The sequence below is a fragment of the Pelophylax lessonae genome, assembly GCF_965119305.1.
Source record: "Pelophylax lessonae genome assembly, chromosome: 4".
Lineage (NCBI taxonomy): Eukaryota > Metazoa > Chordata > Amphibia > Anura > Ranidae > Pelophylax > Pelophylax lessonae.
Window position 1 is genome coordinate 226,623,764 of NC_138771.1, and position 21,422 is coordinate 226,645,185.

At 43.1% G+C, this 21,422-nt stretch overlaps 1 protein-coding gene across 1 annotated transcript in view; it reads right to left on the reverse strand.

The window, feature by feature from the left end:
* Window positions 1-21,422, reverse strand: part of CFTR (CF transmembrane conductance regulator) — a 228,376-nt gene that overhangs the window by 40,921 nt on the left and 166,033 nt on the right. Inside the window, exons 19-23 of the mRNA XM_082255316.1 lie at window positions 14,139-14,289; window positions 8,947-9,174; window positions 6,471-6,571; window positions 5,844-6,086; window positions 4,104-4,259 (exon numbers count right to left, since the gene is read on the reverse strand). Of these exons, the coding sequence (XP_082111442.1) occupies window positions 4,104-4,259; window positions 5,844-6,086; window positions 6,471-6,571; window positions 8,947-9,174; window positions 14,139-14,289 (879 nt within the window). The remainder of the gene's footprint in view (window positions 1-4,103; window positions 4,260-5,843; window positions 6,087-6,470; window positions 6,572-8,946; window positions 9,175-14,138; window positions 14,290-21,422) is intronic.

Below are 21,422 nucleotides of genomic sequence, written 5' to 3' on the forward strand. Positions count from 1 at the left end.
GCCATGAATTGGCAAGATAGCACAAAATCTCCCCAAATGACCTATTTTCGGAAAGTAGGGCTTTTTAACCATAATTAGAAGTGGGTGGATGTTGGGAGGTCTAATTGTGGGCATACCACACATTTTTTTGCAGAGATTTCCTTATCCACATAGCGGTCAACCAGCGGTCAGCTAACATGTAAAAGTGATCCTAGCGGATAATTTGCCGCTAGACTGCATTTACACTTAGTGGGAGGGGACTCCCCCCCCCTCCCGCTGGCATCCACGGTTTTCTCTGGCTCTCCTGTCCCACTGGGTAACCCGAGTCTGCAGCCGGTGGTTCCATCAGCTGACCATAGAGCTGATTGGAGACTAGAATGGCTTCAATCATCTCTATGGCCCTTGCAGCCCAGTTTAACCCCCTCCTGGGATTGATGAACCCACCAAAAGACCCTCTGTCACATGCTCCCCACAGATTTATTCCCAATTCCAGGGTGCATTGTGGCAAACCCCGCCCACTGGGACAGTCATAAACCCTGCTGTGCTATTGGCTAGGTTTCCTCCACTGCCCAACAAGAATCATCATTGGATACAGTGATACGTTTCAATGCAAATTCTCTCGCAAGGGTCAAATTTGGATTTCCGGTGAATACTTGATCAGCATATAAATTGCTTTGGTCCACAATAGATCTGTACAGATCTTCCGTGAAAAACAGCTTGTAAAAGTCAAGGGAAGTAAAATTGGCTGTTTCACCTGAATTCTGGGTTGGCCAGTGAATGGGGGAAGTACGGGCGCTGTAGAAGTGTGGGCTCCCAAATAGGATTTGCCAGTGCATCGGAAAGGACACTATGGGCTCTACGGGTTTGTCTTCGAATTCTTGGTGGCTGTGGGACACTACTTGTGCTAGCCACCGCACCAGCTTGAACTGCACTTATGGGACTCTCCACGTCACCAAGTGTTACTACAGTGCTGGTTTGACTATGACCAGGATGTACTGGTGCTTGCTGGTTCACTAGAATGTTGAGCGGCACTAGTACTGACACTCTGCTGCATACGAGAACCCTGCTATTGCTGCACCTCAGCAACAGAAGAACGGGGTCAGGTACGCCTGACCTTAGCAAGGATGACTATTCCGTCATCAGAGCTATCTGTCAGGGTGCCGCTGCTGTCTACAGGTTTGAATACCGAGCCTGATTCTGACTGTGAGGCTTTCCCATCGCTCTCATCAGTCATGCTTAGTATTGTGTAGGCCTCTTCACTAGTGTACCTTTCGTTTGACATTTTGGCCAATAAATTTACAGGTACCTAGTGTAACTCACAGGTAAAAAAGAACCTGGTTGTCGAGAACTGTTTGAATCGCTACGAAAAAAAAAAAACTGCTAGTGCTAGCAGAGATCAGGCCTGACACTGTCCTAGATTGACGCTAACTAGCGTTAACGCTAACTGACGCCATCTGTGACATTAATATAGTGATCAGAAAAAAGATCTGTACACTATAAAAAGTGACACTGTGACAGGGAAATGAAGGGGTTAACTGAGGGTGATCAGGGGGTTAAATCTTTATTGGGGGTGTTGGCGGGTATCCTAAGCCTATTTGGGACAGAAACTAATGGTCACTAACACTATATGAAGTCATAAGTCACACTATTACATTAATCAGTAAAAAAGATATATACTGTATATAGTGTGCACTATGACAGGGAGTGAAAGGGTTAACTGGGGGGGTGATCAAGGGGTTAAATGTGTGCCTATGTGTAATGGTGTCAGTATACTGATTGTGTACTCACAGTTAGATGCTTTCTTCTCTGAAGCTGGAATCGAAAAGGGCTCCACGAGGGGAGAGAGCTCAATTTCCTGTGCCTGTGTTTACAAAACACAGGTACAGGACAGTCTACCATTGGTCAGGACTGATCACCAGTTCCAGGCCAAAAATCATTGGCCTGGACCCGATGGCTGATCTGTTCTGAACCGAATCAGACCATCGAGGGGACGGAGGGCACGAGACCCGCGCGCGACCGACGTAGAGCTACGTTGGTTCACGCAGGAGAGCCAGTCTGCCGCAATTAAACTGCGGCGGGCGGGCGGAAACCGGTCAAACAAGATTGCAGTTTGGAAGTTCTCACTTTACTTCTTTTTGTCAAGCTTAAAGCCAGAGGTCATGTGATGAGCCTATTCTGAGTTCATTGACACCTATGGGGAAAGCATACATCATTCGGCCCATTTTATGCTAATGTTATGAAAACTGTGGGCCAGTTACCAACCTGATTTTTCAGCACTTAAGTGCTGCAGTGCATATAGGGCCACTGTAATTGATGTATTGGGGTCTGCATTAAAATGAATATAAGCCTGGGTTTACAATGATGTGGAGCGGTACACCGCATGTAATTCGCACAGGAATCTCAACACATTCCTGTGCAAATTACATACAGTGTCTCTGGGATTCGATTTGAGCCATTGGGTTGTATGGCTTATATTGCACCGCATTCGCACCAAACCAATGCAGGACCCTTTGTTTGGCCTCACCTGAGTCGGATCGCATGGGTATTCACACCAATGCGATCAGATTCTGCAAATTGCACTGTGTTTTGCAAACTGTTTTTGGGGTGTCGGTAACTTAACCACTTGCGGACTGACCACCGTAGATATACTGTAGCAGGGAGGCCGCTCTGCGATGGATCACATACCTAGTATGTGATCTGCGCGCCGGGGTAGGGAGTGCGTCCGCGCACCCTCGCCGCTCTGGCTGTGCTGCTTTTGGTTCGGGTACGGGTTCCGGGGCTGATTGGTCACTGGCATCTAACAATCGGCTCTGGACATTACCAAAGATAGCCCTGTGTAGGTAAATAAACACAGGGCTCTCTTCTGATAGCAGCAACGTACTATTTTTTTTTTTTTTTCTTCTTCCTGCAAAACAGGAAGTAAAAAACAGCATATTGCTTGGTGAAAGCAGCACACAGAGTATACAGTAATGCTGGCCATACACTAGCCAAAAAATTGTTCGAAAACCTGTCATTTGGTCCATTCGTTCCTTTTTTCGTCCAGTTAATGGGCACAAATAGAAAATCGGTTTTAATTTTTCAGAGCCGAAAAATCAAAGGAACAGTTTGGAAAATTCTGCCGAACGAACGATAAATTTGAAAGGTTAATGTGTTTCTCGCCCGAACTGTTTGCACTAGACATATGTGACAAACTGAACGAAAAACTGATTCATTTATGTCCATTGAACGATTTGTCATTTGAGATTCGGTCATTACATGATGGCACGATCGTCTGCTCTCACGGCCGATTTTTCATTTTTCTAAAATGAGTTTGAACGATATTTCGGCTAGTGTATGGCCAGCTTAACACATGCTGGCCACACATTTAACTCTTTGATCGGCCTAGATGCTAACCCTTTCCCTGCCAGTGTAATGAGTACAGTGACAGTGCATATTTGTAGCACTGATCACTGTATTGGTGTCACTGGTTTCCAAAAAAATGTCAAAAGTGTCAGTTAGGTGTCCGATTTGTCCACCGCAATATCACAGTCCCACTATAAGTTGCAGATCGCCGCTATTACTAGCAAAAAATAAAAAAAATAAATAGAAACTCCATAAATATGTTCCATAGTTTGTAGGTGCTATAACTTTTGTGTAAACCAATCAATACACACTTTTTAGGATTTTTATTACCAAAAATATGTAGCAGAATACATTTTGGCCTAAACTGATGAAGAAATTTGATTTTTTTTGTCTGTCTTTTTTTGTTTATAGCAGAGGTGATCAGATACCACCAAAAGAAAGCTCTATTTTTGTGAAAAACATACATACATTTTATTTGAATATAATGTCGCACTACCGCGCAGTTGTCAGTTAAAGTAAAGCAGTGCCATATCGCAAAAAATGGCCTCATCATGAAAGGGGTAAAACTTTCTGGAGGTCAAGTGGTTGCCATACACTCCGCAATTGGTTTGCATGAACAGGTTGCGATTTTGATGTCGTGTGGAATCCGCAGCGAATTCGCTGTGAATTCGCCCTGCATCTAATGTGAACAGAGGCTTATAGTTATTGACATCTGAGTATAAGAAAAAGTATTGCTGAATAAGAACCAAAGCCTGAAGGTATAACATGTTAGAGTGACCTACCTGTGGAACAACTCCAAATGCTGTCCTCCACTTCTGCAGTGGCATTTTATTCCAGGATACCCCATCAATCTGAATATCTCCTTCGGTTGATAGCAGCCTCAAAAATGCAGACAACAATGTGCTCTTTCCTGAACCAGTTCTTCCTAACAAACCAACCTAGAATGTCAGATATGTAAGATATGAATGTAAAGTATGTATTTTAAGTGGCATTTTACTTCAGAGAAAGATAAATATGATCAGACAAAATGCACAAATGTAGCTTGGAATACTTTTGACCTTACACAGTATGCAGTGCAAGGAACAAAACTATAAGAGTTAGAGTGCAGAACCAATCCCAATTTACTTTACTGACCTTGGACTACTACAGTACAGATTTTGATTGGTTGCTATAGGTACTACACTCTGCATTTCACTTTGCTTCTTACTCTATGTGTTATTGGGTGAGGCTGTTTAAAATAATAAAACAATTCAAACAGCTTTACAAGGAAACTCTATCATTGTGGAAATACACTATGGCTGAACCATGAAATATCAAGAAATACAGCAAGCTACATGGTGATTCTCGTAGGGCTCATGTATAGCACATATATGTTCTAGCGGAACAATACTAGCATTTTTCTGCATCTTGGAGTTGCAGACGGAGTGTAAAGTCAGTCACAGAAGTGAATAGATGTATGTGAAGATACTCAACAAAATGCAGATGCACATGGTAGATGAGCTATTCCCTGAATGCAGAACTTCTGTGTTTGAGGAATGTGATATATGCATTCACATGTAAATACTGATAAAAGAAAGAAATGGCACTACAGCCGAAACATTTGCTTCTAAGGCCAGGTGTACCTACCTAGGGCTCCCTAGATTTTCAAAAATGCCATGATTTTTAAGCTAGAGTATGTTTGAACCTCAAACCATGCGTGTGCAGGAGCCCCTTTAACTTAACTCCAGACACATATAATTACTGTAGCTCTGTATTCATTAATACATCATAACATTATTTTATGGTAGGCAGAGTAAGTAGCTGAAGTTGACTTGGTTTTGGCCTACTGCAATCCCTGTACATCAGAACCAAATACTGGGAGAGGGAAAAGCAGCCCAAGTAGGCAAAACGATCTTATTTCACTTCCAATTTACAGGAGAAAGTTCAGGTCTCCTGCCCTGTTATAGACAGTACTGTGTTATGTGAAAGGCTTTGTAAATTTCAGAAGTGGGCGAACAGATAGCACAAGTCCTTTGCTGGTAAAACCACATCTGTACAGTATGCACCTGTTTGCCTGGAGTTCAGCCCTAATCTGCAATAACAGTGAAACAAAAGCAGAATGTATAAACTAGGGATCTTCAAACTTTCTAAACAAAAGGCCAGTTTACTGTTCTTCAGACATTCAGAGGGCCGGACTATGGCCAGTGGAAGTAGACATTGTCCTGGCTTCAGTGAGAGTACTCAGTGGCCAATCTTTGATATTAGGGGAGAGAAATAGTGGCCCATTTTTGGTGTCAGTGGTAGGATCTATTCCCCATTTTTGGTGTCAGTGGGATGAACAGTGTCTCGTATCAGTGGGAGGAATATGGCCCCAAGAGCTGGATAAAGGCAAGCAAAGAGCCGCATCTGGCCCCCAGGCCGCAGCTTGGAAACCACTGGTATAAACCAACAAAAATGAAAGTCAGGCAGGTTTAATGCTAGCAAGAGCAAACTACATTGGGCTGACAAGTTGAACAATGAAGCTTGAGAAGCGTGGATCTTACCCTTTGCCCAGGACTGACTGAGAATGATATATTCTCTAAAACGGCAAGGCCTCCATCCACATACTTTGCAGAGAGATCTTTAACAGACATCTGACCACCAGATGGCCAGTCTGGACCTTTGTTTGCATATTCATTCTCAATTATGAGGACCTCTGAAAGTTTTTCATCCTTATCTTTACTGTTCTTGCCCGTATCTTCATTTGGAATATCAATAAATTTAAAGATTCTGCTGACAGAACGCATCTACAACAAAGAATATAATTTTAATTGTAGCAAATAAACTGCATGCCATATGTATTCCCTGAAAATTAAACCTAGGCTTTGGGTGAATGAACATAAATTATATACTGTATATATGTATATATATATATATATATATATATATATATATATATATATATATATATACGTTGCCATTCTGATTGCATTAAAGAGTGTTATTTGTGATAAAATCATAAAATCACTGATAAAAACAGATAGCTGTTCTATGTGAAGTTCAGTGACATATACAGCACACAAAACAGGCTAAAAGCTAAATTCATGGGATTTAGAAGCTTTTGTGGATGAGAGAGGATATGCAAGACAAGAAGTTTTGGGTCAAAAAAATTTGGAGAACACCTGACTTACCAAACTGTCCACATCAATACTTGAGTTTACTGCCCACTGTAGAGTACTCATAATATTCATCGCCAGAGTCAGTACAATTCCAACTTTCTCTCGACCAGCACCTGAAATTTTAAAGCAAAAAAGAAAAAAATATGGACGTTGTGATTCTGAATGTAAATATGACGAATCCCAAGGTAAGATTTTTTTTTTGATTGTCAATAGGAACCAGATTTAACTTCACTCTGACTTGATTAACTGAAGACTTGTTCCATATCATTAGTACTGAAGTCAAAGTCACCCAAAGTTTAGTCTATCAGTTTATAAAGTCAGCAATGGCAGCATATATACTTCTCTCAATAAAGGTTTCTTTTAAGGCCTCTTGCAGACAAGGATGTATACAAAAGCATATTTTGCAAACTCGTGATCAGGATATGAAAAAAGTCACCACAAACAGATAAGCATCAAGCAGAAATGCTTAATCATAACATAAAACACTTTTTTGTGTGCTGTATTGCAGATCAGTCAACTTCCCCTTGCTGCAAGGAGATTGGAGAGGGCACACTGCTGTTTGTGTGCACACTGCCCACTACAATTCTGAGGCCTGAGCCAAGAGGGAGTGAGTGCTTGTATCCTGTGTGCAGAGGATCAAAGTCACCTGGATGAAATGCTAAGTGGGAGCTGATCGCTGTTGGACTGAAGCCATGCTGTGTGGATACAGAAGCAGACTAATACCTGGACAGTGGGACTAAAGTGGCTGCATCACTGAGACTAGTGTGAGGGCACTACTGCCATTAACATGTTGCTACTAGCAGAGACTGAACACATAGGAACTGGACATTTGACTAGCAGCCTTTACCACTGCATGCAGATTTTACTGGGACTGTACTTATGTGCACCACTGTAAAGACTGGGCCCCCACGTTTGCTGGCTGAAGAGTTAGGGCAAAGAACTGTCTTCTCAGATAGTTGCTCTACAAGACTTCATATAGTGTCCATAGACAGGAGTACCTCTGCAGTAAGATCTGGGTTTAGCATAGTAATTTATATAGAGTACACTATAGCAGTATAAAATACTGGTTGCAGGAACGTTATCACAGCACTGACTATCATCACTGGTAACGTTATCTGTGCCATTTTTTATTGCTGAGCTACAGATTCTTAGATATAGTTTAATATAACCATATAGGTCTTTAACCTAAACCGCTACAATCTAGTAACTTCTTTGTCTACAAAATTGACTAAACTCTGCTTGTTTCTATATGTACATTATATATTGCCATTTACTGTAATATATTACAATATTTGTCACAATATAATGCATTCCTTTATTATTTATCAGTCCAGTGTTTGCTTCCTGAAACTGACCCAAAAATGTATGCAGGGAATTTATATTTGTGCTTTCAACAGTACTGCAGTATCTTTTTGCTTAATCTGATGTCTCAGATGGGCCAAGGTTGTTCTCAGAACAGAGAACCCAATCTATCAAGCAGCTCCAGGGGGGTAGCGCTACATAAGTTATACCGTCAGTGAACATAGTACGTAGAAGACCCATACCTTTTCTGGAGCTAAATAATATGTAAGATGTTTGAGATTAAGCAGAAAAAAAAAATGGGCATAAATATCCTGTCATGTCTCCTACATAAGAGGTGTTCTAGAAGGAAGTGTTCTTGTGGACCAATTATACTCTTCATTTAATGTTCAAACAACAGAAATAGTACCTTATAGCTAGAAAGTGACTGGATACTGCTTGCCTTCAGCACACATTCCTTTACAATAATTTATGTGCCAGTATTCTCTCCTCCACTATACCTTGGCCTGAAATGATTATGCAAAACAGCATTTTGTACTAAGCTGCACACAATAGATAAAAGAGAATTAATTCTATGAAAACTATGTGTCCACTGGGATATGGTGAGGCACATGTGGTAATTCACTTTCCCCCTTCACTGAAGTCCAGTGGTCCAGCAATTCAGCATGCTTAGCCAAAAGGTCTATAAGAAATGTTCCTAAAAAGAACACTGACAATAATGAGAAGAAACAGGTGCGCATTCTACTGTGAAGTGCTAGACCTGAGTATGGAACTAATGCCCCATACACACGTGCAGATTATCTGCAGACTTTTGTCTGCAGACTTACCAAAACCATATAATATGAGGTCAAACCTAAACACTTTCAATTTGTATGCAATCCGGCAGGCCCTTGCACTACATAGAAAAGGTAAGTCTGCAGACAAAAGTCTGCAGATAATCTGCACGTGTGTATGGGGCATAAGTAAGACTACCTGACTCATCATACCCCCATCTATAAATATTAGTCCCTGCAATACTTTAACTTAGTGGAACATGTCACAGGTAGTAGTAAGCCATTGTACAAGTATAGAAACTTATGTATTTGTTTGTGAATGTTAATAGATGGTTTATGGGAGCTTTCATTAGCACTTTAAGTATAAAATAATAGTGTAAAACAGAATACAGGATAAACTGACAAATGATGTGTACCTGAAGTTGCAATGGAGATAAATGCAACAGCACAGAAGAAGATGACAAAGATCATCTCAATAGTCATCTGGAACCATCGCAGCGTAGACAAGTAGAGGAACCAGTTTGCAGTGTGTAAATTCAGTGCTTTGTGAAACAGGGTTTCAAAATAGGGCTGCCTGCCAAAGGCTCTAAGTGTCCACAAACCCTTTAAACTTGTTATCAGGTGAGTAAAAATTGGACTACGAGCTGTAAAAAGATAAGAAATATATTTGTATATATGGCACTTACAAAACAAACTCCCTCAGCAGTTATAAAATATAAATTGATAGATGAAACATTGAATATTAATGTTAAAATATAACTTACATTGCTGGACAGCAGGCTGAATTCACAATGCTATAACATACGTTTTTATTGAACAATCCCTTTTGCCGTCTTCCACCGCATGCTCGGGCTCTCCTGTCCCACTGGCTCTCCGCTTTGGTAACCCAAAAGGGATGACCGGACATCACTTCCAGTTGACCCAGATGTTAACGATTCAATTTTTAAAAATGTAAAGCATTCAAAAACACTGATCTTGGTGCTTAGAATGCTTTTAAGGGCAGAGGAAAGATCTGGGGTCTTATAGAACCCAGATCTCTCCATAAAGAGTACCTGTCACAAACCTATTGCTATCACAAGGATATTCACATTCCTTGTGACAGCAATAAAAGTGACAAAAAAAAAACATTTCAAGTGCCCGCGTCCCCCGTCCTCAGATGCTAAGGCAGAAACGCGCACCGGTCCCGCACGCACACAAACAGTGATTGTCCCGCACTTGTGAGTTACTACCGCAAAACTTTAGATCATGGGCAGTAATTCTAGCACTAGACCTATTCTGTACATCTAAAGTGGTAATATGTAAAGGCTTTCAAAGTGTCGCCTATGAATAGTCAAATTTATGTTGTTTGTAGCCATTGCACGTACGTGCACACTTTTTGCATTACATTTCAAGAAAGGAGGTTGTAAGTAATTTTCTAGCAAAGAATACTGATTGTTACATGTAAACAAAAAGGGCCAGAAAAGGCCTGGTCTGGAAGTGGTTATATAGGGTTCTTCAAATGTCTTGGAAAGATGATGATGTCATTGAGATAAACTAACATAGTCTCAAAATTAAAGTCCCCAACACATCTCTCCATGAAGCTCTGAAAGGTGCTAGGAGCATTACTGAGTGAATAGTCCCAAGGGTGTGATGAAGGCGGTCTTCTCTAGGTCTTGACCCACACAGGGACTTGACAGTAGCCACTGGACAGGACCAGGGTGGAGAAGATCTTTACTTGTCCAAGGGCCATCAGAGATTTTTTAAACCAAGGAAGTGGGTAGGCAGCAGGGTGCCTGCATTTAGCTTATGGTAGTCCACACAGAACCGTAGACTTCCATCTTACTTCCCACCAGGACAACAGGAATGGCCCATGGACTGCAGTTTTCTTTGATTACTCCACTCTGAAGCATGTTATGGAGCAGCTCTTTAACCTCTTGGCACAATGCTAGGGGAATGTGATGATTTTGCTCCGGAAAGGGCAGTGAGTCCCTCATGTTTATGGGGTGGTTGATGGCTTCAGTGAATCTGTAGTCACCTGGACTGGTAGCAAACACCAGCAGGTGTTTTTCCAGCAGATGATGAAGCAGTCTCTGTTGGGGTAGGGAAATATCTTTGAAGGTAATGTCCGGCTGCTCCAGTAGGGACTTGTACTGGGTTTTCTCCCATAAGGCTATAGCTGCCTGAAGAGGGGCACAGATCGCTTCCACCCAGGGTTGGTCTTCAGAGATACAGTGGCGAGCCACTGCATAGAGATCAGGAAAGATGGCATGTCTGGGCAGTGATATTGGCGTGGTTCCCAGGTTGACAAGTTGCCCCAAGACTTTTTGTTGATGAACCTTGGATAGGGTATAGCCCACCAGCCACTCTCCTGACAACACCAGACCCTTGTGGGGTTCGACCATAACAGTGGCCTCCTGTCATTTTTGGTGGGCCCCCCTACCACTACCCCTTCCCGCTCCACCACCTGGTTTTCGATTTGGATCCTCACCCAGGTGATGCCTTCAACCAGAATGAGTGGATTATTGGCCGCTCTGAGGAATAGCCAGCAAGGATCTAACTGTTCTTGTGCTCCAAATGTCCGCACATAGAAATCATACCCTATGACCATGAACTCTGACCTGGTGTCAATCAGGCATGGGACTTCTTGCCGGTTAATTAAGGCATCTACTACTGAGCTCAATGCGGCCATGTCTTCTGACATGCTGGGACTTTGGATTGTTGGCCCAGGGGGTAGTAAGTTGTTTAAAGACAACCTGAAGAAGTTGTAGGCCTAGAGGTAGGCCTGTGGATGTGGTATATCTGGATTTTGCAAAGGCATGTAATACAGTTCCCCCACAAACGTTTATTTTACAAACTGAGGTCTGTCAGCATGGACCATAGGGTGAGTACCTGGATTGAAAACTGGCTACAGGGGCGGGTCCGAAGGTGGGGATAAATAGCAAGTACTCGGAATGGTCCAGTGTGATAAGTGGGGCATAAGGATCTGTCCTGGGACCAATTCTGTTTAATGCATGTAAAAACTATTTAAAGGATGGGATAAATAGCTCAATCTCAATATTTGCACATGATACAAAGATAAACAGGGCCTTAACTTCAGCACGGGATGTGGAAACCTTAAAAAAAGACTTAAATAAAATAATGGGGTGGGCAAATGCATGGCAATAGAGGTATAATGTTGAAAAATTTAAAGTAATGCATTTGGGTGCTAAAAATACGAGCGCAAGTTAGTCTCTAGGGGAGAACCTCTGGGGGAATCTAGGATGGAAAAGGAGCGGGGGGGGCGGCTAGTAGATGACAGGCTCAGCAATGGCATGCAATGCCAAGCTGATGCAAGCAAAGCCAACAGAATATTTGCATGCATTAAAAACGAGATAAAACAATAATTCTCCTACTCTGAGAGAGTCCCAAGACTCTGGTCCAGCCACATTTTGAGTATGCCATCCAGTTCTGGGCACCAGTCCTCAGGAAGGATGTGCTGGAACTGGAGAGAGTCCAGAGAAGTGCAACAAAGCTAATAAAGGGACTAGAGGATCTCAGTTGTGAGGAACAACTACAAGTATTGAACTTATTCTCTCTGGAGAGGAGACGCTGGAGAGGAGACGCTGGAGAGGGCATATGATATTGATGTACAAATACCGTACTGGTGACCCTAGCATAGGGAGAAAACTTTTCTGTGAAAGGGAATTTAAAAAGACACGTGGCCATTTACTGAAATTGGAAGAGAAGCGTTTAACCTCAAACTGCAGAGAGGCATCTTTACTGCCAGAGTGGTAGGGATGTGGAATTCACCATGCAATATGGAAGGAGGTGGCAGGTTGCACCTTTACTTTCCCTTACAAGACCCTCTGAACTGGGCAAGCCTTCAGGCCTGTTATGAACTGACACCTTAATATATGGTCTGCGTCAGTGATGTCAGCGCAGACCCACACATCCCTCTTCTCCAGGCTTTTTCAGGTGCCTCCACAGGTTCTGCATGGCTACTGCATAATGAGTGAGATTCTCGCCCTCTTGCTGTTTTCTAAAAAGAACCTTCGTCTCAGCTCCAGAAGCAGTATCTTCTCCCCAAACAGGCCCTTCAAGTGTGATGCAATCTATTCTAAAATAGCTTGCCCGTGTTCTGGCCAAGCTATCATTACGTGGTGGGCGTCATCTTCTAGAGCATTAATAACCAGCTCTGCCACCAGCTGGGCCAGAACCTGATACACTCTCCAGTCTCTCCAGCGACTCTGCTAAAGTAATGTTGGGGCCACTGAACTCTGGTATTAGCACTAAGGCCGATCACAGCGCAGTCATGCAGGAGACCGATTCTCCTTCCGCACCTGCTTCAAGGGATATATCCTGCCAACTGCCTCCAAGTGTAGGTGGGGTGCAGCATGGTGCAGTGGCAATAATACACTCAATCCCAGTGCAATGAAAGAACTTGTATTGAAATTATGTAGAGACAGTTCACAAATAACTCGGTGGAAAGGCAGCCCAGCCAGGAGCACTTACAGTTTCAACAGTGTGTAGTGATAGCAGAATTCAGCTGAACTGACAGCACCTGTAGAGAGGGGTAGAATGCAGCCTGAATGTCTTGTGCCCAAGGAAGCGGATGATCAGAGAAGTTGCGAGCCCTACCCTATCTCTTCTCGTCAGGAACCTTTCCCTGCCGCTAGTTATGTCCCAACCAGGCGGGGTACCTGTTCCTCCTCTACCAACTCGCAAAAAATGTGTTCCAAACCTGGTAGCCAGGGCCCTAAAAAGGCTCTGCCTGACCAAAGATGGCCACTAGAGTCCCATGGTGGGCAGTAGAAACCCATGTTCTTCCTGACTTCCTCTCCAACTGCAGTGCCACTGCAGAAGAGCACTACCTGCAGTGGAGAAAGTAGACTGCATTTGCCTAAAGACAGCAGAGGTGTCCCCGCTGTCAGAATTCCTACTTCTACCTCCCATTTGTGGATAAGGAAATACATTTTTTTTTTTAGGCTAATTGAAAAAAAAGATCAACGTATGGTCAGTCCTACCCCAGAGCCACCAGAACACACACTGATTACATTGTATGCATTGAATGCTTACCAGACACTGCAGGAACATATTCAATTTGTAAACACGTTAAGCAGTATGTACTGTCAACTTTGATTAGGACAGAAGTCAATGATCTCTCAGCTTAATTCAGAACCAAACTCTGTTGCAGATGCAGCGAATGTAACTTTTTGAATGCAGGCTAACAACCATAAACAGAGGGCAATATTACAGGGCACATGTATGTGTTAAGTACATCATTTGTGTTACATTATATTGACTGCTTACAAATACTGCTTATGTTGTTCATAATGCAAAACACCAATAAATTACAGGCCTTCACACTACTTGAATAGTCAGAGCTGGCACAGTTTACACCTGATATGTGAAGCCTGTGAACGCAGAAGAATTTTGGGTGTGAACCTTTCTGAACAATTGCTCAGAGAATCCTTCTGTGTTGACATCAGCATTAAACTGTCCTCCTCCCCACATTCCATGTGATCAAACTAAATCAATATGTATATTAAATCTATGGAAGAACAAATGCATGCTCTAAAGGACTAGATAATATTGTGACAGTGGGAAGGTAATATTTGCATTTCAGATAATGTATCTCTGTTGCCCTTACCTTCAGATTCTAACTGTTTCAGTTGCTGGGAGGTGTGAAGAAAATAGGATCTAAGAATAACAAATGCAATGATCACAGGTACAGTAGCCAAGAAGATATAAGGTTCCAGTAAAGAAACCACCGTTATCGCCCCAATCACAATGAGGACCAACTAGAAACAAAAAAAAAAGTTACATGAGACAAAAACTGGGACATATATACTGTATAGACATACAATGATCAGCCAAACAAATTATTATCACTGACAGGTTTAGTGAATTACATTGAATATTTAATTGCAATGGCATCTGAAAGCAGGTGGGATATATTAGGCAACAAGTAAACATGTTGTCCCTGAAGCTGATGTGTTGAAAACAGAAAAAATCGTCATTGCAGTTTATGGGGCTGCATAGCCACAGACTGGTCAGGCTGTCCATGTTAACCCATGCCCACAGCCATAAGCACATACAATGGGCACATGAGAATCAGAACTGAACCACAGAGCAATGGATGATGAAGGCGTGGTCTGGCCTGGTCTGAAGAGTCACATTTACAGCATATGCATGGTGAGTGAGCGTTACTTACCTGGGGAAGAGATGGCATCAGGATGCAGTATGGGAATAAGGTCAGCTGTGTAATGCTTTGGGCAATGTTTTGCTTCGAAACCCTGCCATTCATGTGGATAGTACTTGACATGTACCACCTACCTAAATATTGTTGGTAACCAAGTACACCCCTTCATGGAAACAGTATTCCCCGATGGCAGTGATCTTTTCCGGCAGAATAATGCATCCTGCAACGCTGTAAAAATGGTTTAAGAATGGTTTGAGGAACACAACACAAATTTGAAGTGTTGACTTGGTCTCCAACTTCTCTAGATCTTAATCCAATTAAGCATCTGTGGGATGTGCTGGAAAAACAAGTCCGATCCATGGAGGTTCTACCTCACAACTTACAGGACTTAAAGGACCTGCTACTAAAGGTTTGGTGCCAGATAGCACAGCATACCTTCACAGGGCTAGTGGTGCCATGCCTCAACGGGTCAGGGCTGTTTTGGTGGCAAAAGGGTGACCTACTCAACATTAGGTGGGTAGTCATAAAATAATGGCTGATGGGTGTATATTAGGCAAGCTATTTAAAACATAAAGTTAAATTGTTTGAACATTCCTTCTTTGCCTTCCTTGCCCTACCCCTTTTCTCACATAGAGTCCTTGCACAGTACTTCTCAGCACACCAATGAACCAGTGTAAGCTGCCCACCTGAAAATGTGGTAGGGATGATCTGGCATTATCCAATTATAGATGCTCAGGATGCCAAAAGGGTAAGATATTAGGGTAAGTAGTTCATAACTTCGGTTCAATGTTATTAAAGACCTCCTGCTCTCTAGCTCCCTCTGACATCTCCTCCCAAGCTTGCCTCCAGAACGTTTTCAGAGTCTCTCATCCTCTGGAGCACCTTATCTCAATCTGTCTTGCTATCTTCTACTCTGTCTGCCTTTCGGCAATCTCTGGCAATCTCTGAAAAACTCATAACATTTAGGGAAGTCTACTCCTCCTCAGCCTAATAACTGAACTTCTAAGGTGGGTACACACCGATCAAAATTTGGACCTGTGGGTGGTCCTCCCTGTCCGTGAAATGTCGATCAATAGAGGGGCGTGGCTACCGCTCTGCTGCATGGACGCTTAGAGCTTCCAGCACAACACCTGACACCCCCAATCGCTTTGCGTACCCTACCCGACCACCTGGGATGATGAGGAAGAGAAAGGAACTGGGACAGCCGCAGAAATTACATAATTTCCTTCCTCCAGCCAGCCGCGGCCTGGTCCAAGATGGCGCCGTTGGTCGCTCGCCTGCCTCGTCTGGCGGTTACATAGTTACATAGTTACATAGTAGGTGAGGTTGAATAAAGACAATAGTCCATCCAGTTCAACCTGTGTAGGTGTGTGTGACTGTAATCATCTAACATAGCCCTTAATCTCCTGATCCTTGAGATGTAAGTCTAAGAGTCTTTTGAAAGTCACCATACTACCCGCAGAAACCACCTCTTGTGGTAGACAATTCCACAATCTTGTAGCCCTAACAGTAAAGAACCCTCCTCTTTGCCTGAGGTTAAAACGCTTCTCCTCTAATCGCATTGTATGTCCTCGAGTCCTCATGCAATTCCTTCGAATGAACAGCTTTTTTTCTAAGCTGAGATCCCAATTAAGATATTCATAAATTGCTATCATGTCCCCTCTCAGACGTCTCTTCTCCAGGGAAAATAAATCGAGCGATTGCAGCCGCTCTTCATAGTTAAGGTCCTCCAACCCCCTAATCAGTTTAGTTGCCCTTCTCTGGACTTTCTCCAGCTCCAACACATCCCTTCTGAGGACTGGCGACCAGAACTGGACAGAACACTCCAGATGCGGTCGGACCAGAGTTTTATAAAGTGGAAGGATTATAGTCTTATCTCTGGAATACATCCCTTTCTTTATGCATGCTAATATTCTGTTGGCTTTGGAAGCTGCCGCTTGACATTGCATGCTGTTGCCTAATCTATCATCAACCAAGACTCCCAGATCTTTCTCCATTTTTGATTCCCCCAAGGGTTCCCCTCCTAACGTGTATTGTGTTTTTATGTTTTTAGTCCCCAAGTGCAAAACCTTACACTTCTCCACGTTAAACCTCATTTGCCATGTCGTTGCCCACTCTGTAATTTTGTCCAGGTCATTCTGTAGGATATCTGCTTCATGCTGTGCAGTTATTGCCCGGGCCAATTTTGTGTCATCTGCAAAAACTGATAACGAACTACTGATCCCGTCCTCAATGCTGTTTATGAATAAATTGAACAAGGTTGGTCCCAGGACTGAGCCCTGGGGGACCCCGCTTACTACCTCAGACCAGTCTGAGTATGCGCTGTTTATTACCACCCTTTGGACACGGCCTTTTAGCCAGTTCCGTATCCAAGAGCAAACCCTGCTGTCGATACCTGCAGACCTTATTTTATAAATTAAGCGCTTGTGGGGAACTGTATCAAACGCCTTAGCGAAATCCAAGTACACCACATCCACTGGTCTGCCCCTATCTAGCTCACAGCTCACCTCCTCGTAGAATGCTAAGAGATTGGTTTGACAAGAACGCCCATTTGTAAACCCGTGCTGGTTACTACTGATGATGTTGTTGTCTTTAGCATATTCTACGATATAGTCCCTTATCATCCCCTCCAAAAGTTTACATATTATTGATGTCAAGCTGACAGGCCTATAATTTCCCGGGATATGCCTCTGGCCCTTTTTGAATATCGGAATCACGTTAGCCTTCCTCCAATCCCCTGGTACATCTCCTGTCCTAATACTGTCAGCAAAGATCAGGAACAGTGGTCTAGATATAACCTTACTGAGTTCCTTGAGCACTCTCGGATGTACGCCATCCGGGCCTGGTGATTTGTTTGTGTTCAGTTTATCCAGCCTTTCCCTGATTTCACCCTCTGTTAGCCATAGTGGCATGTCCTGTGTATTACTACTAACCAAACAGTCATGGTCAGTGTACCCCTCCTTTTCCTGCGTAAAGACTGACGAGAAAAAAGCATTCAGCACGGTTGCTTTTTCAGTGTCCTCTGTAACCATCCTCCCATCATCGTTAATTATGTGTGCAATATGCTCTGCCCTAGTTTTTTTGCTGTTGATATATTTAAAGAATTTCTTTGGGTTTTTTTTTACTATCCTCCGCTATTTGTCTCTCAAAGTTGATTTTAGCCATCTTGTTTTCTTGTTTACTTTTCTTATTTGCCTCCTTGTATTGCTGGAAGGCCGATACTGTGCCCTCTGATTTATATTTCTTGAAGGCCAATTTTTTTCCCCTAATAAGTTTTTTAACGCTACGGTTTAGCCAGCCAGGTTTGGCTTTGTCTCTTCTAAATTTATTTCCCATAGGAATGCACTGCAAGATGCCTTTGCTTATTATGTTCCTAAAGCATTCCCATTTTTCCTCTGTGGTCAGGGATCCCAGGGTTTGGTCCCAGTTTACCCTTTCCATCAATGAGCACAATTTTGGAAAGTTTGCCCGTCTGAAGTTTAGGGTTCTTATGTTCCCCACTTGCCTTTTTATATTGTTATTTATACTAAATGTGATCATCCTGTGATCGCTAGAGCCCAGGTTGTCCTGGACTTCTACCTCCGAGATTATGTCTGGGTCATTAGTGATCAATAGATCCAGGATTGCATTTTCTCTAGTAGGGGAATCCACCAACTGTGACATGTAATTATCAAGTAAGGTTTCCGTGAATAGACGGGCCTTCTGTGAGTGTGCAGTCCCCTCCTCCCAGTCAATGTCGGAATAATTGAAGTCCCCCAATATGATGACTGATCCCAGTTTTGCCACTTTACCCATTAGTGCTAAAATTTCCAGCTCTACCTCCTCCCCTTGGTTAGGTGGCCTATAGCAAACCCCCACAACTACTTTTCCCTTATCTTCTTCCCTATCGAGTTCAACCCACACAGATTCTAAATCCATGCTCATCCCATCCGTAATGTCACTCCTTTCTAGCACCTTTATATTGTTCTTGACATAGAGACATACCCCTCCCCCTCTTTTTTCCTACCCTGTCCTTCCGGTACACTGAATACCCTTGGATATTGGCCAGCCAGTCATGTGAGGGGTCGAACCAAGTTTCTGTTATTCCCACAAGGTCTATGTCCTCCTCATGTATTAACATTTCCAACTCATCCATCTTGCCTCCACCCTGAGTCCACACTCTCAGAGGGGCTCTGCAGGCTACAGGGAACAAGACTCACCCGAGGCTTCAACCCCCATCCCACGCAGCCCTGCCAAATCCAAGCAAAGGCTAGAAGCTGAGAAACTCCAGGACAATTTGAGCTGTACTCATGATTCTATGGAGGACACTAGAAAGTTGTCAGACACAATTAACTCTTTCCCAACAAGTAATCAACCCCTGTCTGACACCACTCTCAAGGATATGCTTGTTTCCCTGTGCAGCTCATTGCATGCGGACATGATGGAGTGCATGAGAAACTTTAAGCATGATGTGAATGAACTGACAGGCAGAGTGGATCACATTGAGCCAAAGATGGGGGAATTTGCTTCCTCTCATAAATCTCTAGTGGATGCTCACAATGATCAAGCTGAAGAAGTGGTGTGGCTCAGGGATAAATTAGCAGACTTAGAAGATAGATCACGTAGGAATAATGTAAAACTGAGAGGCGTCCCTGAAGCAGTCCAACCCCCACAGCCCGCTCAATTCGCACGTGGTCTTTTGCAGACTTTTCTCGGCTTAACTCCGGCTACAGAACTGTTCATTGACAGAATACACTGCCTCCCAAAACCATTGCACTTACCTGATAATTTAACCAGGGAGGTGTTATTGAAAGTGCATTTTTATCATGTCAAAGAGCAATTTATGCTGGCATTCCGCAAATATCCACAGCCCCCTGAAAAATATGCATTGTTACAGGTCTTCGCAGACCTTTCACAACATACTATGCAAAAAAGGAAACCCCCTTCTGCCTATCACAAAGGCGCTACATAACCATAGTATTGTGTATCAGTGGGGGTACCCCACCAAATTGACCATCACACACGAAGGGCAATCCTCAACCATCACATCCTTAGAGGAGGGCCTTGCCCTGCTTCGACCCTGGGACATACTGCCCTCCCAAGACCCTGAAAACTCCCCCTCAATCTCCCCTTCTCATGTGCACAGCAATTGGCACACAGTGTCCTACAAGAAGAAGATGAATAAAACAGGGGCACTCCACTCACAAAATTCTGCACGAACCTAACAACCTGAAGCCATGAAGTTGTAGATGACACAAACTTCCCCTCCACCAATTAATGTGCAGTCAAACTACCATCAGATTGCCGTTGGAATCTTCCTTTTTAAAGTTCTGATTTTGTTCTCTTTTTGTGATTTTGTTCTTACAGTTTCTCTTTTCTCCCTCTCATGTATATCCGACACATCCACCTGGGAAGACAACCTGAAGAGCTCTGAAGAAAACTCCACACCATTCTTCAACAAATTCATCTGATACCAACTCCGCCTGCCCTACAAGAGATGCTACAACCACCATGCCAACCCTAAGGTACTGTTATCACAAACACCTATCTGACCTAAAATGGTACTGAACATTTAATGTTAATGGTCTCGATCATCTGGCCAAAAGAGCTGCAGTCTGGAAAGAGGCTACAAGGCTTCACAGCGATGTCCTGTGCATGCAAGAGACTCACTTTATAGCCTCTAACCCCCCTATCTTTCACCACAAATCTTATCCTCGTATATTCATGGCATCTGCATCCACTAAACAGAGAGGAGTCCTGATAGCAATCAAAAACTCAGTGGCAGTTAAACTTCATAGCATCCACTCTGACCCTGAAGGAAGATTCCTTATTTTAATAGCCAAGCTCAACAACAAACTCTACTCCATTATTAGCTTATATGTGCCTGAAAACCACCAGATCCGATTCTTGAGGAAATTCTTCTGCAAACTCAACTCTATCAAAAAAGGTGCCTTGCTTATTTGTAGCGACTACAATCTCATAACGGACAGGGCACTAGACATTACCTCCAAATCGAAACGTCATCAGTCAGATCTGCAATCTCTATTTCATATATAAGACTTATATGATGCCTGGAGGTGCCAGCACTCTAACAAACGTGACTTTACTTTCTTTTCTTCTAGACATGGCTCCTACTCTCAAGTCGATTCGATTTTGGTAGATAGATTGGTGCTTCAGGCAGTGTCCTCCTCCACCATTCACGACATCTCGTGGTCAGACCACGCTCCCGTCTCAATTGCAGTGATGGAGGAGAATACTCCTAGCTTGCCATATGTCTGGAGAACTAACAACTCAATACTGAATACACCTATTCATTCAGCTACTATTTTGAAAGCATTGAAAGAATACTTCCTAATTAACAAAGATTCTGTATCTGATCCTGTTACACTGTGGTGCGCCCATAAGGCGTACATTAAAGGTATCATCCTACAGATATGTTCTAGGGTAAAAAGGCAGAGGAAACAAAGGCTTAATTGTCTTCTGGGGGACATTAAAACCCTCGAGGACCAAAACAAGCAAGCTCCGAAGCCCAAACTCGCACAACATTTACTCCAGACTCCTGACGGTCTAACTAATGAATATTACAAAATCTTCAATGACACTTTTACCCTTAAATTGATCTCAGTCTACTCAAGGGTGGTGTCCTCTGCCTCGTTCCCCTCTGAAATGCTGAAAGCTTATTTGATCACAATTCCAAAACCGGGCAAGGAACCTAATACCCCTCCAAATTTTTGCCCTATTTCGCTACTTAAC